The 15,492-nt window shown below is 44.1% G+C and overlaps 1 protein-coding gene and 2 non-coding genes across 3 annotated transcripts; 1 reads left to right on the top strand and 2 right to left on the bottom strand.

Annotated features, from left to right (window-relative positions):
• Positions 1–188: 188 nt before the first annotated feature.
• LOC108878148 (junction-mediating and -regulatory protein) lies at positions 189–15,491 on the top strand. Its single transcript, XM_018668530.2, has 10 exons — positions 189–1,621; positions 4,878–5,051; positions 9,370–9,520; positions 10,138–10,307; positions 10,388–10,553; positions 10,816–10,985; positions 11,346–11,429; positions 11,516–11,611; positions 11,696–12,236; positions 12,337–15,491. The coding sequence occupies exons 1-10, from the start codon at positions 788–790 to the stop codon at positions 12,642–12,644; spliced, it is 2,694 nt and encodes an 897-aa protein (XP_018524046.1). The 5' UTR covers positions 189–787; the 3' UTR covers positions 12,645–15,491.
• Positions 6,943–7,014, bottom strand: trnaq-cug (transfer RNA glutamine (anticodon CUG)). Its single transcript has one exon. It is a non-coding gene; the product is annotated as a tRNA-Gln (tRNA).
• On the bottom strand, positions 7,687–7,758 carry trnaq-cug (transfer RNA glutamine (anticodon CUG)). Its single transcript has one exon. It is a non-coding gene; the product is annotated as a tRNA-Gln (tRNA).
• Position 15,492: the final 1 nt, after the last annotated feature.

The raw sequence follows: 15,492 nt of genomic DNA, 5'->3' as shown, positions 1-15,492 counted from the left end.
AAAAACATCACGAATGCATCTGCTATAGTGAGAAATAAAAGTGGAGAGTTTTCTTCAGATTTACGTCTGAGAGTTTGGTGTTTTTGACAAATAACCTCAGTCATTCTAATGTTTGGTTACTTATTTTGTAATGGCGTCAAATGGGGCTTTAAATGGAAATTCCGATATTTCTCACAGCACGCGAAGGCAGCATCCTTATTTTGCGTATGTGATCTTGTTGGGCAAACGATGAAGAAAACATGGCAATGTTATGAGTTTGGAGGCGATGGAAACCTTTCTGAAGAGCGCGCGGTTGGACAAACTGTCTTATCGCGCTCGTTTACGTCCCCGGTTTGTCGCGTGTGAACGATGTACACCGCTGCTTTTGGATCCCGCTGTTACTTTATGATGAGAAGAAGGGAGGTCCGGAGCAGAAAGATCGAGCCTAACGGAGCACGGCTGACGGGCGGACCAAGCGCTGGACGCGGTAAACACACGGTCGCGTGTTGTGTGTCTGAGTCGGAGAGCTAATGACGAGGACGATAACGTTTGCCGGAGGCAGTCGCACATCCGAGCTGAAAGCAGGTGGGCCAGAGATGGGAAATGACACCGCACTGCTCCAAATTCATCCGCTCGAGCGAAGGAGGATAGCCCTGCAGGCGAAATATCTGTGTTTGGTAAACGCTGTTATAACACCGTAAGACACACCGTTACACTGCGCTGCATCCGACTCTCTAACAGTGCCAGCGTAGGTTTCTATAGTTGGAGCAGGCGACGTTGTTTATTTCTGATTCATCACTTTGCAGAAATGTCCTTCACAATGGAGGATAATTTGGAGTCGGGGTGGGTGGCTGTTCGCCCGAACGCGTTTGAGGAGAAGGAGAAGCATAAATTCGTCTTTATCGTCGCCTGGAATGAAGTGGAGGGTAAATTTGCCATTACATGTCATAACAGGACAGTGCAGAGGAGAAGCTTTGGCAGGGACCCTCTGGTGGAGGCGACTGGTCAGGATGGGGACAAAACAAAATGGCCCGAAAGTCCCGTCAGGGATAAAGTATCCAGGAGCCCTGGTAAAGGAGCCAGGGAGGCTGCGATTAAAGGCGGCAGCCCCAAAACCAAGTCCGCGACGGCGACCAAACCAAGTCCTGTCAAAATTCAAACTGTGATTAAATCTGCGGCATCTCCTGTTAGTCCTGATGCTGAGGTGTTGAGATCGCTGAGGGAGGACCAACTGTCCCCCTTACTGGACTGCTTGGACCTGGAGGAGCTGGACAGTCTGAGCAGGGAGGACTGCAGCTGGGCCGGGCTCTTCTCCTTCCAGGACCTCCGGGCGATCCACCAGCAGCTGTGCTCGGTGAACTCGGACCTGGAGCCCTGCCTCCCGGTGTTCCCGGAGGAACCGGCCGGGATGTGGACGGTGCTGTTCGGCCCGGCGGAGGTGCCCGAGACCGAGATGGACGAGCTGTGCTACAGTTTGCAGGTGTACCTGGGCCACGCGCTCGATACGTGCGGATGGAAAATCCTCTCGCAGGTTCTGTTCACGGAAAACGACGACCCGGACGAGTACTACGAGAGCCTTAGCGAGCTGAGGCAGTCCGGGTACGAGGAGGCGCTCAACCGCGCGACAAAACACCTGCAGGAGGTGAGAGTTGTTGGGACCCCCCCCACACACACACACAGTGTTCATCATGATTATATCCACTTCCTGTTGACATAGTTTGTGTTTAACTCACATGCACACAGCTGCACATCTGGACAACCAGGAACATCCCAGTGCAGCCACTGTCTGTCTACTGTAGTGGCCTCACCACGTCTGCCTGAAGCTGTACCATACCAGAATGGTAGCATCACTTTAATTATAGATTTTCCTATCTGGGAAATTTTAATAATCCACCACCAATCTCTTTGCATTTGTGTATGTGAGCCATCCAGGATGAGATTTGCATGTGGACGTCTGTGACACTGCATCATACATTAGACACCTGCAGCATCAAAAGAGCTGAGGTCTGTGAGAGTAATCAGGTTGCCAAAACTGACAATATAAACAAGGTATACTAGAATCTAAGTATAGGCACGACAGAAATATACAGATCAGCCCTTTAACAAGCACACACAGTGATCAGATACAAAGTGTTCACATTTTTATTTCACTCCTGTGAAAGAAGCAATCTAACGGTCAGTGAAGGGACCAACCCTGCTGGCTACCTAGTAAGAGAAGAGGACTTTGGTAGTAACTGTAAGTACATCCTCTGTGGAACATTATATCCTCAGCATGGCTGCTGTCTGCTGCTTAAACAGCTGAGCGAATCAAGTGCTTACATGCAAATACATACACACACTCACACAAACACAGTTGAGGCGTTTCTTTCCTTTCAGAATAAACCTGTCGGAGTAATGTGCAGAGTCATCATCTGTGGGAACTGCTGCTGCTCACAGGTTGCCACCTTGACTTCACCAGCTGTCAACATTTAGCTGCTGTGTCATTGTTCAGAGTCAGAGTCATCATCTCTCTGTCTTATTTGTGCTTATTATATATCTCTCTGTCTTTCTGCTGTTCTATGGATTTTTGGCAGGAACAAATAATATTTTTGACAAATCCATGTATCAAGAAACAGTTTCATAAAAACTGATAGATTTGTTGTTACTATAATAATTTTCTTTAAAAACTGCATATTTATCCCTGTTAGGGATAAACATGTTATTTTAGTTTTCACCAGAGGGGAGTGAAAAAGCTTTAGCTTTGATGGCTAAAACAAAGAAACTTTAGAAAACTTTCTGTGTTAGATAATATGCGATATAGAGTTTTGTGTTATTTCCAAACCATCCATTGGTTTGTTTAGACATTTGATATCACGCAGAACATTTAGAATCCAGAATTTTGGCATTGTTGATGTGTGTAGTAGTGAATATTCATAAGTTCTGCATGAATTTTATGAATAATTATAAAAAATGTCTCGAAGTTATAATATTAACAAACATTTCTGTCAAACACTTCTGTTTGTGTATAATCAAACACTTGCACCAGTATTGAAATGATCACCTTAGTCCTACTCTGTAGGGATCTTTGACTTGACATGATGAAGACATGATCCAGACACTGTACACACTCCAGGCCTGCTCATCTTAAACACCAGCCGCTGCTAGTGATTGATTAATTGCTCTTAATATAAACAGACGTTGTATTGATGCTCACTGGCTCTCACATTGTCCTGCTCATCAACGGCATTAGATTAATGCATCCTTGACTCACAGAGTCAGTGCAGGGAGTCCTCTGAGAGAGCAGGTGAGAGAGCATTAATGGACGAGTTTTCCATTGTTAGCATCACAGCATTGCTCCTGGCCATTGTCGTGGATAGTAGATAAACTTTGAGTGTTACCTGTGTTTTTGGAATAATTATCTTTCAAATACATGTAGTATTGTACATGTAGTAAAGTGAAAACTTGAAAATGATTGTGGAACCACTGTAAACAACTACTTTCAATGGGAAATAGCTAAAGCCAGCTCAAAATGTCGCTAGATGACGTAATAGTACATTCACGACGGCATTGGGTCGTATTTGCATTCTGCCTAGAGTTAGCTGGTTTCAAATCACAGATATAGTACAATATAAGCATTTCTCACTTACATCGTTATGGATGCCATCTGACAAAATCACAATACACATAAGTTAACGGCAATGGCTGTGCTATGATTTTGGTTATTTTTACTGTGCTGCAGAGAGATAGCCTGACTTTGTGTTTGTGGGGTAATACTGGTGACTCTCCTCCATGCAAAGTAGCTAAGGTTTGTCTAAAAAGTCGCCAGATTTGTTGCTAAGTGCTTTTTTGAAGAAAAGTTGCAGCACTGCAAGGCTGCAGCATAATAAATGTTATATCTGCTTCTATGTTTACTTTCTTTGCAAAAGCAAGAGAAAGATTCTACAGAATCCACAGCCATTCACACTGATGTGTTTATATGATTTTCTGGCCAAGGCGTTTCCTCTCAGCTTTGCTTTTGGCAGCAAACAGAGGCCGTGAGCAGCATAGACGAGTCACCCACATGTCATTCCACCCAGTCAGTCCCACACCCACTTCCATTCGCACTGTTCAGAAACACACACACACACAGACACACACACACACATGCATACTCAGAATAAAAAAGACAGAAAACCAGACACAGGAAGTTTTGCCTTACTCCCCTTCCTGAGGAAAAAAAAAAAAAACATCAAACACTTTGCTTGAAGGTGTATTCATCCTGAGGATGAAGGACAAACTACTGATCCTATTCAGCTCTTTATCTCAGCCTGAGCTCTTCAGTCAGCAGTGACAACAGTGTTCTGTAATTCATTTAAACACAGTTGCAGTTTGTTGTGTTGTAGGATCTCACACACACACACACACACACACACATTGATCCTCCCACTCCATTTGAGGGCTGAGTTAATGGCTATTTCAGTGCTTGCTGGGTAGCCTACAGGATTGTTCAGTCTGGCAAAAATGTGTGTGTATTGATCATATTCCCAGCAGCAGATAAGACTCTGCTCAGTCAGCCGTGGTCTGCGCACTGAGAGTGTGCACTCCGATACACTCCTATTATTTACTGTTACACAAAGCATCCCTCTAGTCTGACAGAGAGGTGCAAGTTTCCATTTAGTGCCGAGTGACACTAAAAGATGTATTTAAGGAAGTTCTTCTGATTTCTGTTTACTTGTGATGGGTTACCTGACGTAGCTATAACCCTATTATACAGACAACACAGTCTGAAGCAGCTACCTACAATATATTTGCCCTCTGTCCAACAAGGTCTTACAGAGATTTTAAAAGGGGCTATAAATATTTATCTATTCTGATATTCTGAAAGGTGTTTTCATGTTGACTATAATAAAAATAACCTCTTGTTTGTGTATGTGATGCAGCTGCTGGAGAAGCACAAGAACATGGACAGCATGGTGGAGCTGTTGGAGCTATATGAGGAAGAGGACCAGGCCTATGGAGGTCTGCTGGAGGCCTCCACACAGCTGTACCAGTATCTGCTGCAGCCTTTCAGAGACATGAGGGAACTAGCCATGCTACGCAGACAGCAGATCAAGGTAACAGTTAGCAGATGTTGGAGTTTGCTGTTTAAGTGTACATACATGCATGAAGTAATATTAAAAGAGGCATCCTCAACATTTTTTGCGGGGGACTTGTCTCACAAAAACTAGATTCTTAAGTCTTGAATGGAGTTTGGGCGCAAATCCTGCAGTGACCCAGTAATTTGCCAAAACCTCTTTGGAACTTTACCAAGCCTCCTTAACTGTTTGAGTCACGATGGTCCACTGACAAGCACGCAGTATGCGCACAAATGCAGGTTATTGCAGTAGTGACAAAATGGTGCATGGTATTGGTGAGAAAATGACAATACGACAAAATAGTTTTTGTGTTGTTTCTGGTACTTTGGCCCTGTTGTTGTCAGTCGTGTGAACCATGTGGGATTTTTTTTTCTGACTCCAGGGGTTATTCAGATGCTATGCTTCAGCAGCATACGTGGGAAGCTGGCTACTGTGCAGATGGGCCTAAATTCAATGATGTATTTCTGTATTTCTCTACAGGCACTGACATGGAACGGTCATAAAACACAATGTGTGCTCACAGGAAGTTCTCATGGCTCTTAAAATAGGTTCTGCTTTGTGTGTGCATCATTGTGTATGTTTAATTGTCATGCACTGTATTATGCAAAGTACAGTATATTCTGATAAGATGCGTTAGAAATGGAGGGAGGGTGAGATGTATCTAATTGCAAAGAGGAGACTGAGGCTGGTGAATGGATAAAATGGCGGAAAGGCTTTGTTCAATCGTTGCAGTGCTGATGGGACATTTATATTTAGCTCCCTGACTCACACACAGCACATCAGTAATAAAGAGACTTCAGTATCACATTACCACATAACATCTGTCAACAATGAACACATATAGCTTTCTCCAACCCAGGCCACGAACACCTTCCAGTCAGTTTTGTCCTTTTCCACTGCAAAAACGGAAACACCTCTGGGATGCGGCAGGTGGAGGTTGAGTGACATGCTGTGAGCTGGAATGGAGCCTCATGGATCTCCGATTTCCTGTAGTCTCACAGAGACATGAATAAGTCATGTTGTGTGTGGTCCTATAGGATTTACTGCAGGTACAGGTTGATGCTGACACACTGGGATCAGCAGGCGTGCAGCAGAAATGGAGGAATGGAGAGTGAAATTAAAGAGCTCTCCAAGTTTAGATGTGGCTGAATAAATGCTCTCACTTCTAGTTCCTCTGGGGAGGTAAGAAACCTCCAGTGTCAGCTAAAGTCAGTAATGTAAGCAGGGTCTAATGTATTTTATTAAGCTGAGTGAGATCTTTTGCGAGCTCACACATTGAGGTATTTTATTGACTTACTTGACTTACTAAGTATGATTTATGAAAAAAAGTTCATTTCCATATTTCCATCCATTCTTTTTAGACTATACTGTATTAAATTACTTGTTCAATTTCCTTGAATTCAATTGTTATTGTGGGATAACTGATAGGATGTTGTGATAAGCTACTGATTGGATTTTACTTCTGATTTATTTAACAACAGTTTTTTCTTTTTGTCTGTTTCTGAGCACATTTGCTGAATGGATGTTACATTGTGTCCTTTATTCTCAACCTGTCCCGTGGAGTGAGAAGTCATTAGATAGCACAGTCTTTATTGGTGTAACTCTATTTTTTCTCATACAAGCCAGGAAAGTGTTTCCAACTTTGACCCACAACATTAATAATAGGTGAAAGTTGACAGTGCTCTTACTCTCAAGTCACTGCTCGGTTGTTTTTGGCAGAGCAGGCTCTCTTCCTGTCTGCCCTCTCTGCTGTTGCACTCTTTGTTTTTTTTTTTGTTTTTTTACTGCAGTACATTCATGTTGTTCACAAACATGTTAGCACAAGCAATCCCTGAGAGGCTTTGCTAGAAAAGAGGGCAAAAAAACTTGCAGGTCCCACCGAGATTTGAACTCGGATCGCTGGATTCAGAGTCCAGAGTGCTAACCATTACACCATGGAACCTCCTGTCCATGTGAAAGGGTGGGGGGGTGGAAAGGGAGAGGGAGAGGGGTTAAACTCATTCTTCTGGGTCTATTTATAACCTAGCGTGTCTGTAACTGTCCTCCTCTGAGTTTCCTTTATTGTGAGTTGATTTGTTTTATACTGTTTCCTATTGCTGCCACTTCTTCAAATTCTGTGTCATGTGTAATAATTCCTGTCTTTGACATAGATCCATTGTGATCGGATAACTGCTTCAGTCACACATTAGAAATTGATAAAACAGGATAATTATTATTAGACACTGTATCAGCTGTCATGTGTGTACACATATTAAGTTCAATAAACATTTTGCCATATAGACAGTTTTTCCTCCAGACAGGAATAACAAGGTTGGGTAGATAATATATTAGCACTTTCCATGTAATACAGAGCGTGTGTTTATTTTTTACTCTTGTTTTGTCTGTGGGTTGCCTGGCACTAGCAGCAGCCCCAGTGAGAGTGTGTGTCCTTAACTTGAGGAATGTCTGCAGAGTAGGATGTCATTTGATCTCACCCTGTTATCTCACATAGGATCTAGTGGACCATAACAGTAACCCTGTGTTTGCTCAAAATGCATCATCAGACTTTGTACTGCATTTACATCATATAAATTTTTCATGCAGAAGAAGTAGTGGAAAAGATGGTTGATTTCGAAGGTTCTACTGAGATTTGAACTCAGATCGCTGGATTCAGAGTCCAGAGTGCTAACCATTACACCATAGAACCACCTGTTTTAACCAGCTACCTCATCAGTTCTTCACATATTTGTTGCTATTAATTGTTCTGTCCACTGTACCATGTGTTTATGCTGCATAGGTGAAACCAAACTGTCTGGCTAATCTACAAATCCACTGAACTGAACAGCTATAGGAAATAAGATGTGAGTTTGCAAAAGAGTCGTAGAAAAGCTGAAGTGTCATATGACAAATTGAGAAAGTCGTTGAATCCAGATAAAATGTTAGGTGTGTGTTCGTTTGCATGTAAAAGGTTGATCCACTAAGAGTTACAATAACACAAATCAATAGATGTAAATCCAACAGTTCTGAAATTGAACAATGGATAGGAATGCAAAAAAGAAGTACTGGAATACTGACAGCAGGAAATTGCAGTGGTAAATGATACTGGTGCACTGCTGGGTAGTGCAGTGTGAGCCGAGGCGCAGCGAGGTTACTCAGGGTCACACAGGGATGCTGTGTAGCTCTGTAACCCTTGCTGCTCACTTTCCTTCATGAGTGCTGCATAGTCATCTGTCGTACATTTGGAAGTTCATTTTCCAGATTTTTGTCTTTTGATTAAACATTTTAAATTTGGCCGTGTTGATCAGTCAAGTAATTGCCAAAAATGGTTTTGTCCGTATATGGTTATGGAGACATAGTAATGTCACATTCCCATTGTGGTCCTTAACTTCTTAACAGTGCAGTAATTAAAAGATTAAATATGTAATGTTGATATATTATAGGCTTTAACTGGTTGTTTAAGCATTTATAAATGTTCAACTAATCAATTTACATCATTCTTGTTTTATCTATGGGGGAAAAAAAAGTATTGATTTCCCATGTTCCGTCCAGATGGCGATTATGCTTTTGTAAGCTGGTTGAAAATGGATGTGTTGTTGACCTTGTGACATGGACATTAATATTTGCAAAATATGTTGTTCTGCACCGTATGAAAAAATGTGTTTTGACCGGTGTATGACCGTCTGTTTGAGTGTGCACACTGTAACCATGGGCAAAATACTGCACATTAAATGTAAACTGATTAGCCTCCATGTGTGGGGGTGTAGCTCCCTCTCCAGGCCTACTTTCTGTGGTGAAACCATTGGGATAGACACATTTAATTCACAGAGTCCTTCTCTTCAGCATGTTTAGGAAAAAATTACTTTTCATGGCATGTATACCACGACCTAATGCCCCCAAAGTATTAATAGGGGAAACATTTCTATCACAGTTTTTTTTTTCTCTGTTTTTTTAAAGTCCATTCACCTTTACCACTAAGTGGCAATTATGTATCACACATTCAGGGCTCCAGCCACTCTGAATGTCAAATGAGGAAGAAGCAGTGTTATCTTCTTGATGTGGACTTTAATGAATGTGCCTCTGACTCCCTGGTATTAGTAAGACTGCTGCCATGCCATCTTTTCTATCAGCTCATATGAAACAGTTTTATCCCACAATCTCAGCACACTGTATACTGAGCCCAAGGGTGTATGTATTTTAAGGAGGAGGATTTTAATCTTAAGACCTTATTTTTCATCTTTTATCTCATCATACTCCCTCTCTGGTGCCAGTCATTGTTCTTTGTCCTGCTGACAAAAATATGTTCATCCTCTCTCAACAGATTTCCATGGAGAATGACTACTTGGGCCCAAGGCGGATTGACTCTCTAAAAAAGGAGGACTCGGACTGGCAGAAGAAAGCTCAGGAGGCGGTCCTCAACATCCAAGAGTTTACTGTAAAATACTTTGAGATCACTGCCAGAGCCCAGAAAGGTACAGTATGCTGTCACTGTCACTGCCAATGTCAAGTCAATAAAGCAGCCGAGGAGTGTCTTTGAATAATCACACACACCCACATAGTGGTAGCATTGGCCTGCTATTGACCTGTGTGTGGTTTTGAACACCAGGGCTAATGTGATTTGGTATTAATGAGGCAGTGCAGACAGCCATGCTTTGACAGGGACAGGAGGAAACAAGGACAACCTATTGATCAAACAGCTCTGCCAGCAGATTCTCTCTGTGCAGGGCTACTCCACAATGTGCCCCTACTTATCCCAGTTTTTCTCTACCACTGATTGGTCCATTTGTTATTTGACACTTATTAGATCAAAAATCAAATAAGTGAGTAGCTTCAAGAGCGGACCAGAAAGAAAAAGTTGTAATGTTCGAATGTGGCCAATAGATGTCTCTCTCTCCACATTATTCTAATAAACCTTTACTCCTGTGAGACTGTGTAAAAGAAAAGAATTTATGAGTGACACATGCTCATTTGCTGTTTCCAGAGGAGAAACTTAATCATGACTCACTCTCACTTGAGCTCACGTCACATTTGACTGTGTGGCAGTTTTGCTTATTGTGTGTTTTGTGTGTGTGTGTGTGTGTGTGTGTAGGGGTGTATGAGCGTATGAAGGTGGACCAGCGCAAGTTTGGCAAATCGTCATGGACAGCGGCGGTGGAGCGCATGGAGAGACTGCGCTACTCCGTCGCCAAGGAAACCCTACAGCTCCAGAGAGCCAGGGAGATCTGCCTGGAGCAGAGGAAACACACACTTCGAGAGGAGGTGTGGTAGTAACACATACGCAAAAACACACTCACACACAGTTTGTCCTGTGACTTAGTTTTTTCGCCCCGTCCCCTCAGATGCAGACTCTGTGTAGCAGTGATGACGCGATGGCGCTCTTAGACCACATGGAGACACAGTACTACGAGCTCCAGCTCCAACTGTACGACATCCAGGCAGATATATTACAGTGTGAAGAGCTGCTCCTCACCGCCCAACTAGACAGCATTCGCAGACAGATGACAGGTACGGCTTTATTTTGGCTGAGTTTACAAGCTACTTTGGGACAAAGTGTGCTTGCAGGATAAACCTCTTAAGATGCATTATCTCATTTTCAAGAGAATTCCCGAAAAGACGCTTGATGTCACAAACTATTCTCTGCTGTTGGCTCTGCATGAACCTACTACAAGACACTCTCGATTATTACTGTGCACATAACTGGCGTGTAGTGCCCGTCAAACACATGAAATGCAGTGGCTGTGCAGTGTCTATGTACATGTGCTTTCAGAGCGTCAGGATGAAGTGGTGTACTATGACACCTTTGAAAGCGCAGACGATATTACAGAGGATGATACCGCAGAGAGGGAAGAGCTGCGCAGACTTCAGGTCAGCGCTCGACAGCTGGAGGCGAGAAGGGGGCGCATCACTGCCAAGCGCTCCTACCTGAGGAACAAGAGGGTGTGTATCACACTCAGGCTTATTTTACTATTATACTAATGGAGTGCTTGTTGTGCACTTTGTTTGAGTGGGCTTCATATCATATTTCATAATTCCTGCATCATATTTATCATGATGATGATGACTGCTATTATTTTTTTTACGCACTGTCTGCAGCTACATGTCCACTAACTATCAAAAGACTAAATGTTGCCTACAGCAAAACTATAAAGGCTGCAAGCTGATATCCAAATATGGTTTAAGACTCTGACATACAGGATTTTGCTGCAGCAGTTGTTTTAATTGTTGTCAGTCAGTGTGCATGATGCTGATGCTGAGTGGATCAGCGTGTTTATGTTTTTCCCGCCCACCTCGCTGCAGGAGATCTGTGTGTCCAACCACACTCGGAAACAGCAGAAACGACAAACCATCCAGAAAGACTCTATATCCCACCAGGTCTTACAGGTAGGCGTTTTATTTATATTTATAATAATGGTGCGACTGTGTATCTGTAAAGTATTATCAGCAATTATCTGCTCCTAATTTTCCAGCTGAAAAATGAGGAAGAGGAAGATGAGGAGAGAAAGAACAGCAGAGTGAGTCAGGAGAGACAGAGAACTCTGGACAGATTACGCACTTTCAAACAGGTAGGTGCTCTCTTATTATCTGTAAGTACCACAAAAATGTACTTTTTTTTGTCTTACTAATGACTCTTTGTGTCTGTCTCTAAGCGGTACCCAGGTCAGGTGATTCTGAAGTCCACTCGACTACGCGTGGCCCACACCAGAAGAAGAGAGCGAGGTAGGAGCATGGAAATGAGCAGCGTGAGTGAGAGGGAGGAGGGTGTAGACTCCGTTTGCGTCCAGGGCCAGCCGCTGTGCCTCAGCACCAGCGTGCAGACGGACCCCAGTCCCAGCTCCACGCTCACCACTCAGCCCGTCACGGCTCTCACAGCGTCCCTCCCTCCGCTGCCCGTCCCCAGCCCTGCTGATTCCTCCTGTTCTCCCTGCTCCCTGTCCTCGCTGCTGGCTTCTCCCATCTCCCCTCCTCCCCCACCACCACCGCCGCCTCCCCCGCCAACGAAGGAGGAGCTCTCGCCTACTGGGAGCCCCAGCCGGCACCGGAAGAAGGCTGAGGGGAAGAGCGGAGCGGAGGAGCTCCCTCTCTCCCCGCTTGGCCCGTTCATCCCTCGTTTCTTTGATAGCAGCCAACTGCTGAGCGCCCGGAAAAAGCTGAGGAAGACTCCCGAGTTTGACGCCAACAGCAGAAGAGGTACTGGGACCATGTAGTGCCATAGAAAGCTCTCAGGGCTCTGTTAGTTTATCTAGTTGCAGTAGCCAATCACAGTCTGTCTCCCTCTCCTCTTATACAGTTAGCTCACCCATGGACGAGGTGCTGGCCTCCCTGAAGAGAGGCAGCTTTCACCTGAGGAAGGTCGATCAGCGGTCCCTGCCTCCAGCCAAGGGCGACGACGACCCCAACAGCATCCTGGCTCAGATTCGCAAGGGGGTCAAACTGAGGCGTGTCCCCCACAAAGAGAGAAAAGACAAGGGCGAGCTCCCGGCCTCCACCGACCCCCTGACCAGGAGCATTCATGAGGCGCTGCGCCGCATCAAGGAGGCCTCGCCAGATTCTGACTCGGATGACGACGGGCTAGCCGGCCCCGACTGGGAAAGCTAGGGCTCGAGGCTCAGGCACAAACAAATAACATACATAAACACACAAATGCCTGCACCCTCTGGCACTGCACACGCTGTACTGTACTGCAATGTAGAGAGCTGCGCTGTGCTGTAAACACACACACACATTCACACACACACCTTCAGTTACTCATTCAACTGACACTCACAGTACACACAGCCCAGTCACACATGTACCTAGTGACTATGCCAGGGCCTGAGACGCACCGAATATCACCAACTCACCAAATGCTCTGAAGGTCTACGGTCAACCTGTTCATTTGTTTTCCACATTACATTCACAGTTGTGAAGGACGTGATTTATGTTTTTATTTCTACTGTATGTCACTGTGGTTTTATTCCTGTAATCAGACTGTAATGATGCCATGTTCATTTTTTATTTTTATCAGTCGTACTGTTGAAAAGCTCTGCACTGGCCCTTTGTGGCCACATGAATATTCAGAAACAGCACATAACACATTTTACACCAACACATAGCACTGACAGTTATTTGTGTAACTGAAAACCTCAACCTCAAAGTGGTGTTGAGCTGTTTGTGATCTGTTCCGCCTGCCCTGAAGCATTAGAAATGAGAAACTGTAACTGTAAAGAAAAACAGTGGGTATGGTTTGTAACTTGGGTTCCGCAAATAGAGGATTACGCAGAAATTTGAACTGGGATCACAGGATTTATGGTCCAGATTTTAAACCAGTACACAGTCAAGCATCACCTCTCGTCTACGTTTGCTTAATGACTGAGCCGCACTTTCCTGAGCAGCTGGTTTCGTCCCGCCGCATGTGGGCGTGGGAGTGTCAGACAGTATAAAGACCGCTGCTTGTCTAATCTGACGCTGCACAAATACTTTAAGTCCTTTAGTCTGTCGCACCAGATTCGCGCCCCACCCCCGTTCTTGTCCTCTTCTGGCCTTCACCCCCACCCCCCCCCTCAGCTCTCTCTCCGGGTGAGGAAATATGTATCGACCCATCTGTTCGACTGCAGCATATGGCCAGACTGGTGGGAGATGCTGTATGCGGAGTCGCTGTAGGTTTATCATTTGGTGCTGCATGAAGCTGTACGCCCAGAGTAGAGAGAGGATCAGATCAGAGGACGGGTCATCAGCAGAGCTGATGCGAGTTCCTTTAGGGGAGTTGGAGGTCACAGTTACTGTCTGCAGTCTTTGTAAAGCGTGGGCAGACCCGGTAGGTGATTCCCAAACTTCCTATGTGCGATACGGTCACGGCAGAGCTGTGAAACCGGTCACGCTTGTTTGAATGATGGATGGCATGTGGGAGGCTAGATTCTCTCAGCACTGTAGGGAGCCACTGTGGGCTGTGGAGCGGGCGGTGGTGATTGATGCAGTTTCTCCTGCCATCTTATTTGCTTTCTCTCCTCTCCTCTCTGTTGCGTCTTTCCTAATTTCTCTCTCTCTTTCCTCTGCACTCAGTGGGAAGAACCACGCAGCAGGAGGTCTGTTACTCACTGCGCTAGAAGTGAAATCATGCTCACGCACACATGGACTCACGCACTAAACTCCCAGCTAACATGTGCAGAAACATTTTAGAGGCAAAGTGAGTCCACAGCCTCTACTCATGACTCTTTCTTTCTTTTTATGATACATAACACACATTCTGAATCACTTTATCTGTACAGTAACAACATTTTTTGTTGTTTTTTTTAAATCACTGGTGAAACATTATATCTTTAGTAGTTGAGTTTTAAGTTTAAAAGCACTGAACATGTGGAATTGGACCTAAAAGGGTGTGATGGAAGGACAGTATGAGGGGACCAGTGAGATGCTTAGCAGCAAAGGAATTCACACAAACATACATTAACATGAAGCATAAAGATGTGGATTCATAAACTAAGCTCTTGAGCCTGGAGCAGCCTCAGCATGCACTGTCTTTAACAGCTCTGATGCAAAGATTTGTGCTTTTTTTTTTCCTCAGTTGTGCTTGTGTTGAGAGCCATTTGTAGATTAATCATGAGACAGTGTAGAACAGAACAGGCGTGGAGGTACAGTATATGTCATTATACAGCTTGAAAATGGCTCAGTGCTAAAGAGGGTTTTATTATTTTTCCCGGCAGAGCAAATCCGAGGCACTTTTACACGTCTTCAGTCACTGTCAGCACAATGTTCTTCCATGGTACCTTCATCATGTAGCATGAGATCTAACCCTGACCTGGACCACGCCTGACTTCATGTCACAAGAAGTGACTTGGGGGCGCAAAGTTTCCCAAAAGATGTAAGTACTAAAGTTTATGTCGCTCTGCTAAAACAATGACCAACAATGTGCTCAAAGCTTTTGGGAAACCGGGTTCAGAAGGAGACACCTTTGCCATGAACTAACTATCACCTTGGAAACACACTGTCATGCATTTTACACTGACCTTTATGTATAAATAACCTGAACACAGCTTGTTTGTCAGCTAACTGTAATTCTTGCATTGCATTTCATTGCTTTGTTTGTATCCCGTTTTTTTTTCCCAGAAGCATTTCCAGCCAAATTGTTTTGTGATGTGTTTGCTTCTTAACATTTCCTATGTAATCCTGTTACCCACACAGGCTGACTATATATGACCCTCTGTCTGAATAAGCAGTCACTTGAGAAGTGCAATATCAGCATAGAGAAATACAAGGAAAGGGATGAAACAACTTCATGAGTTCAGATTTGATTGCCTAAAACAATGGACTTATTAAAGATGGCAGTTGTTTTTACACAGTAGTGTATAGACATACTGCTCCAAGATACCCTTTTGCCTTTAGTCCTAGCATTTTCATTTATTTTGTTCTTTTTTTTAATTTATAACCTTCTCGCCCCTGCATTTGAATAAAACCTTGTGAAGCAAAT

This window comes from Lates calcarifer, linkage group LG13, assembly GCF_001640805.2.
Source record: "Lates calcarifer isolate ASB-BC8 linkage group LG13, TLL_Latcal_v3, whole genome shotgun sequence".
Lineage (NCBI taxonomy): Eukaryota > Metazoa > Chordata > Actinopteri > Centropomidae > Lates > Lates calcarifer.
The sequence above is the reverse complement of the archived record's forward strand: the minus strand, read 5'-3'. Positions and strand labels throughout refer to the sequence as shown.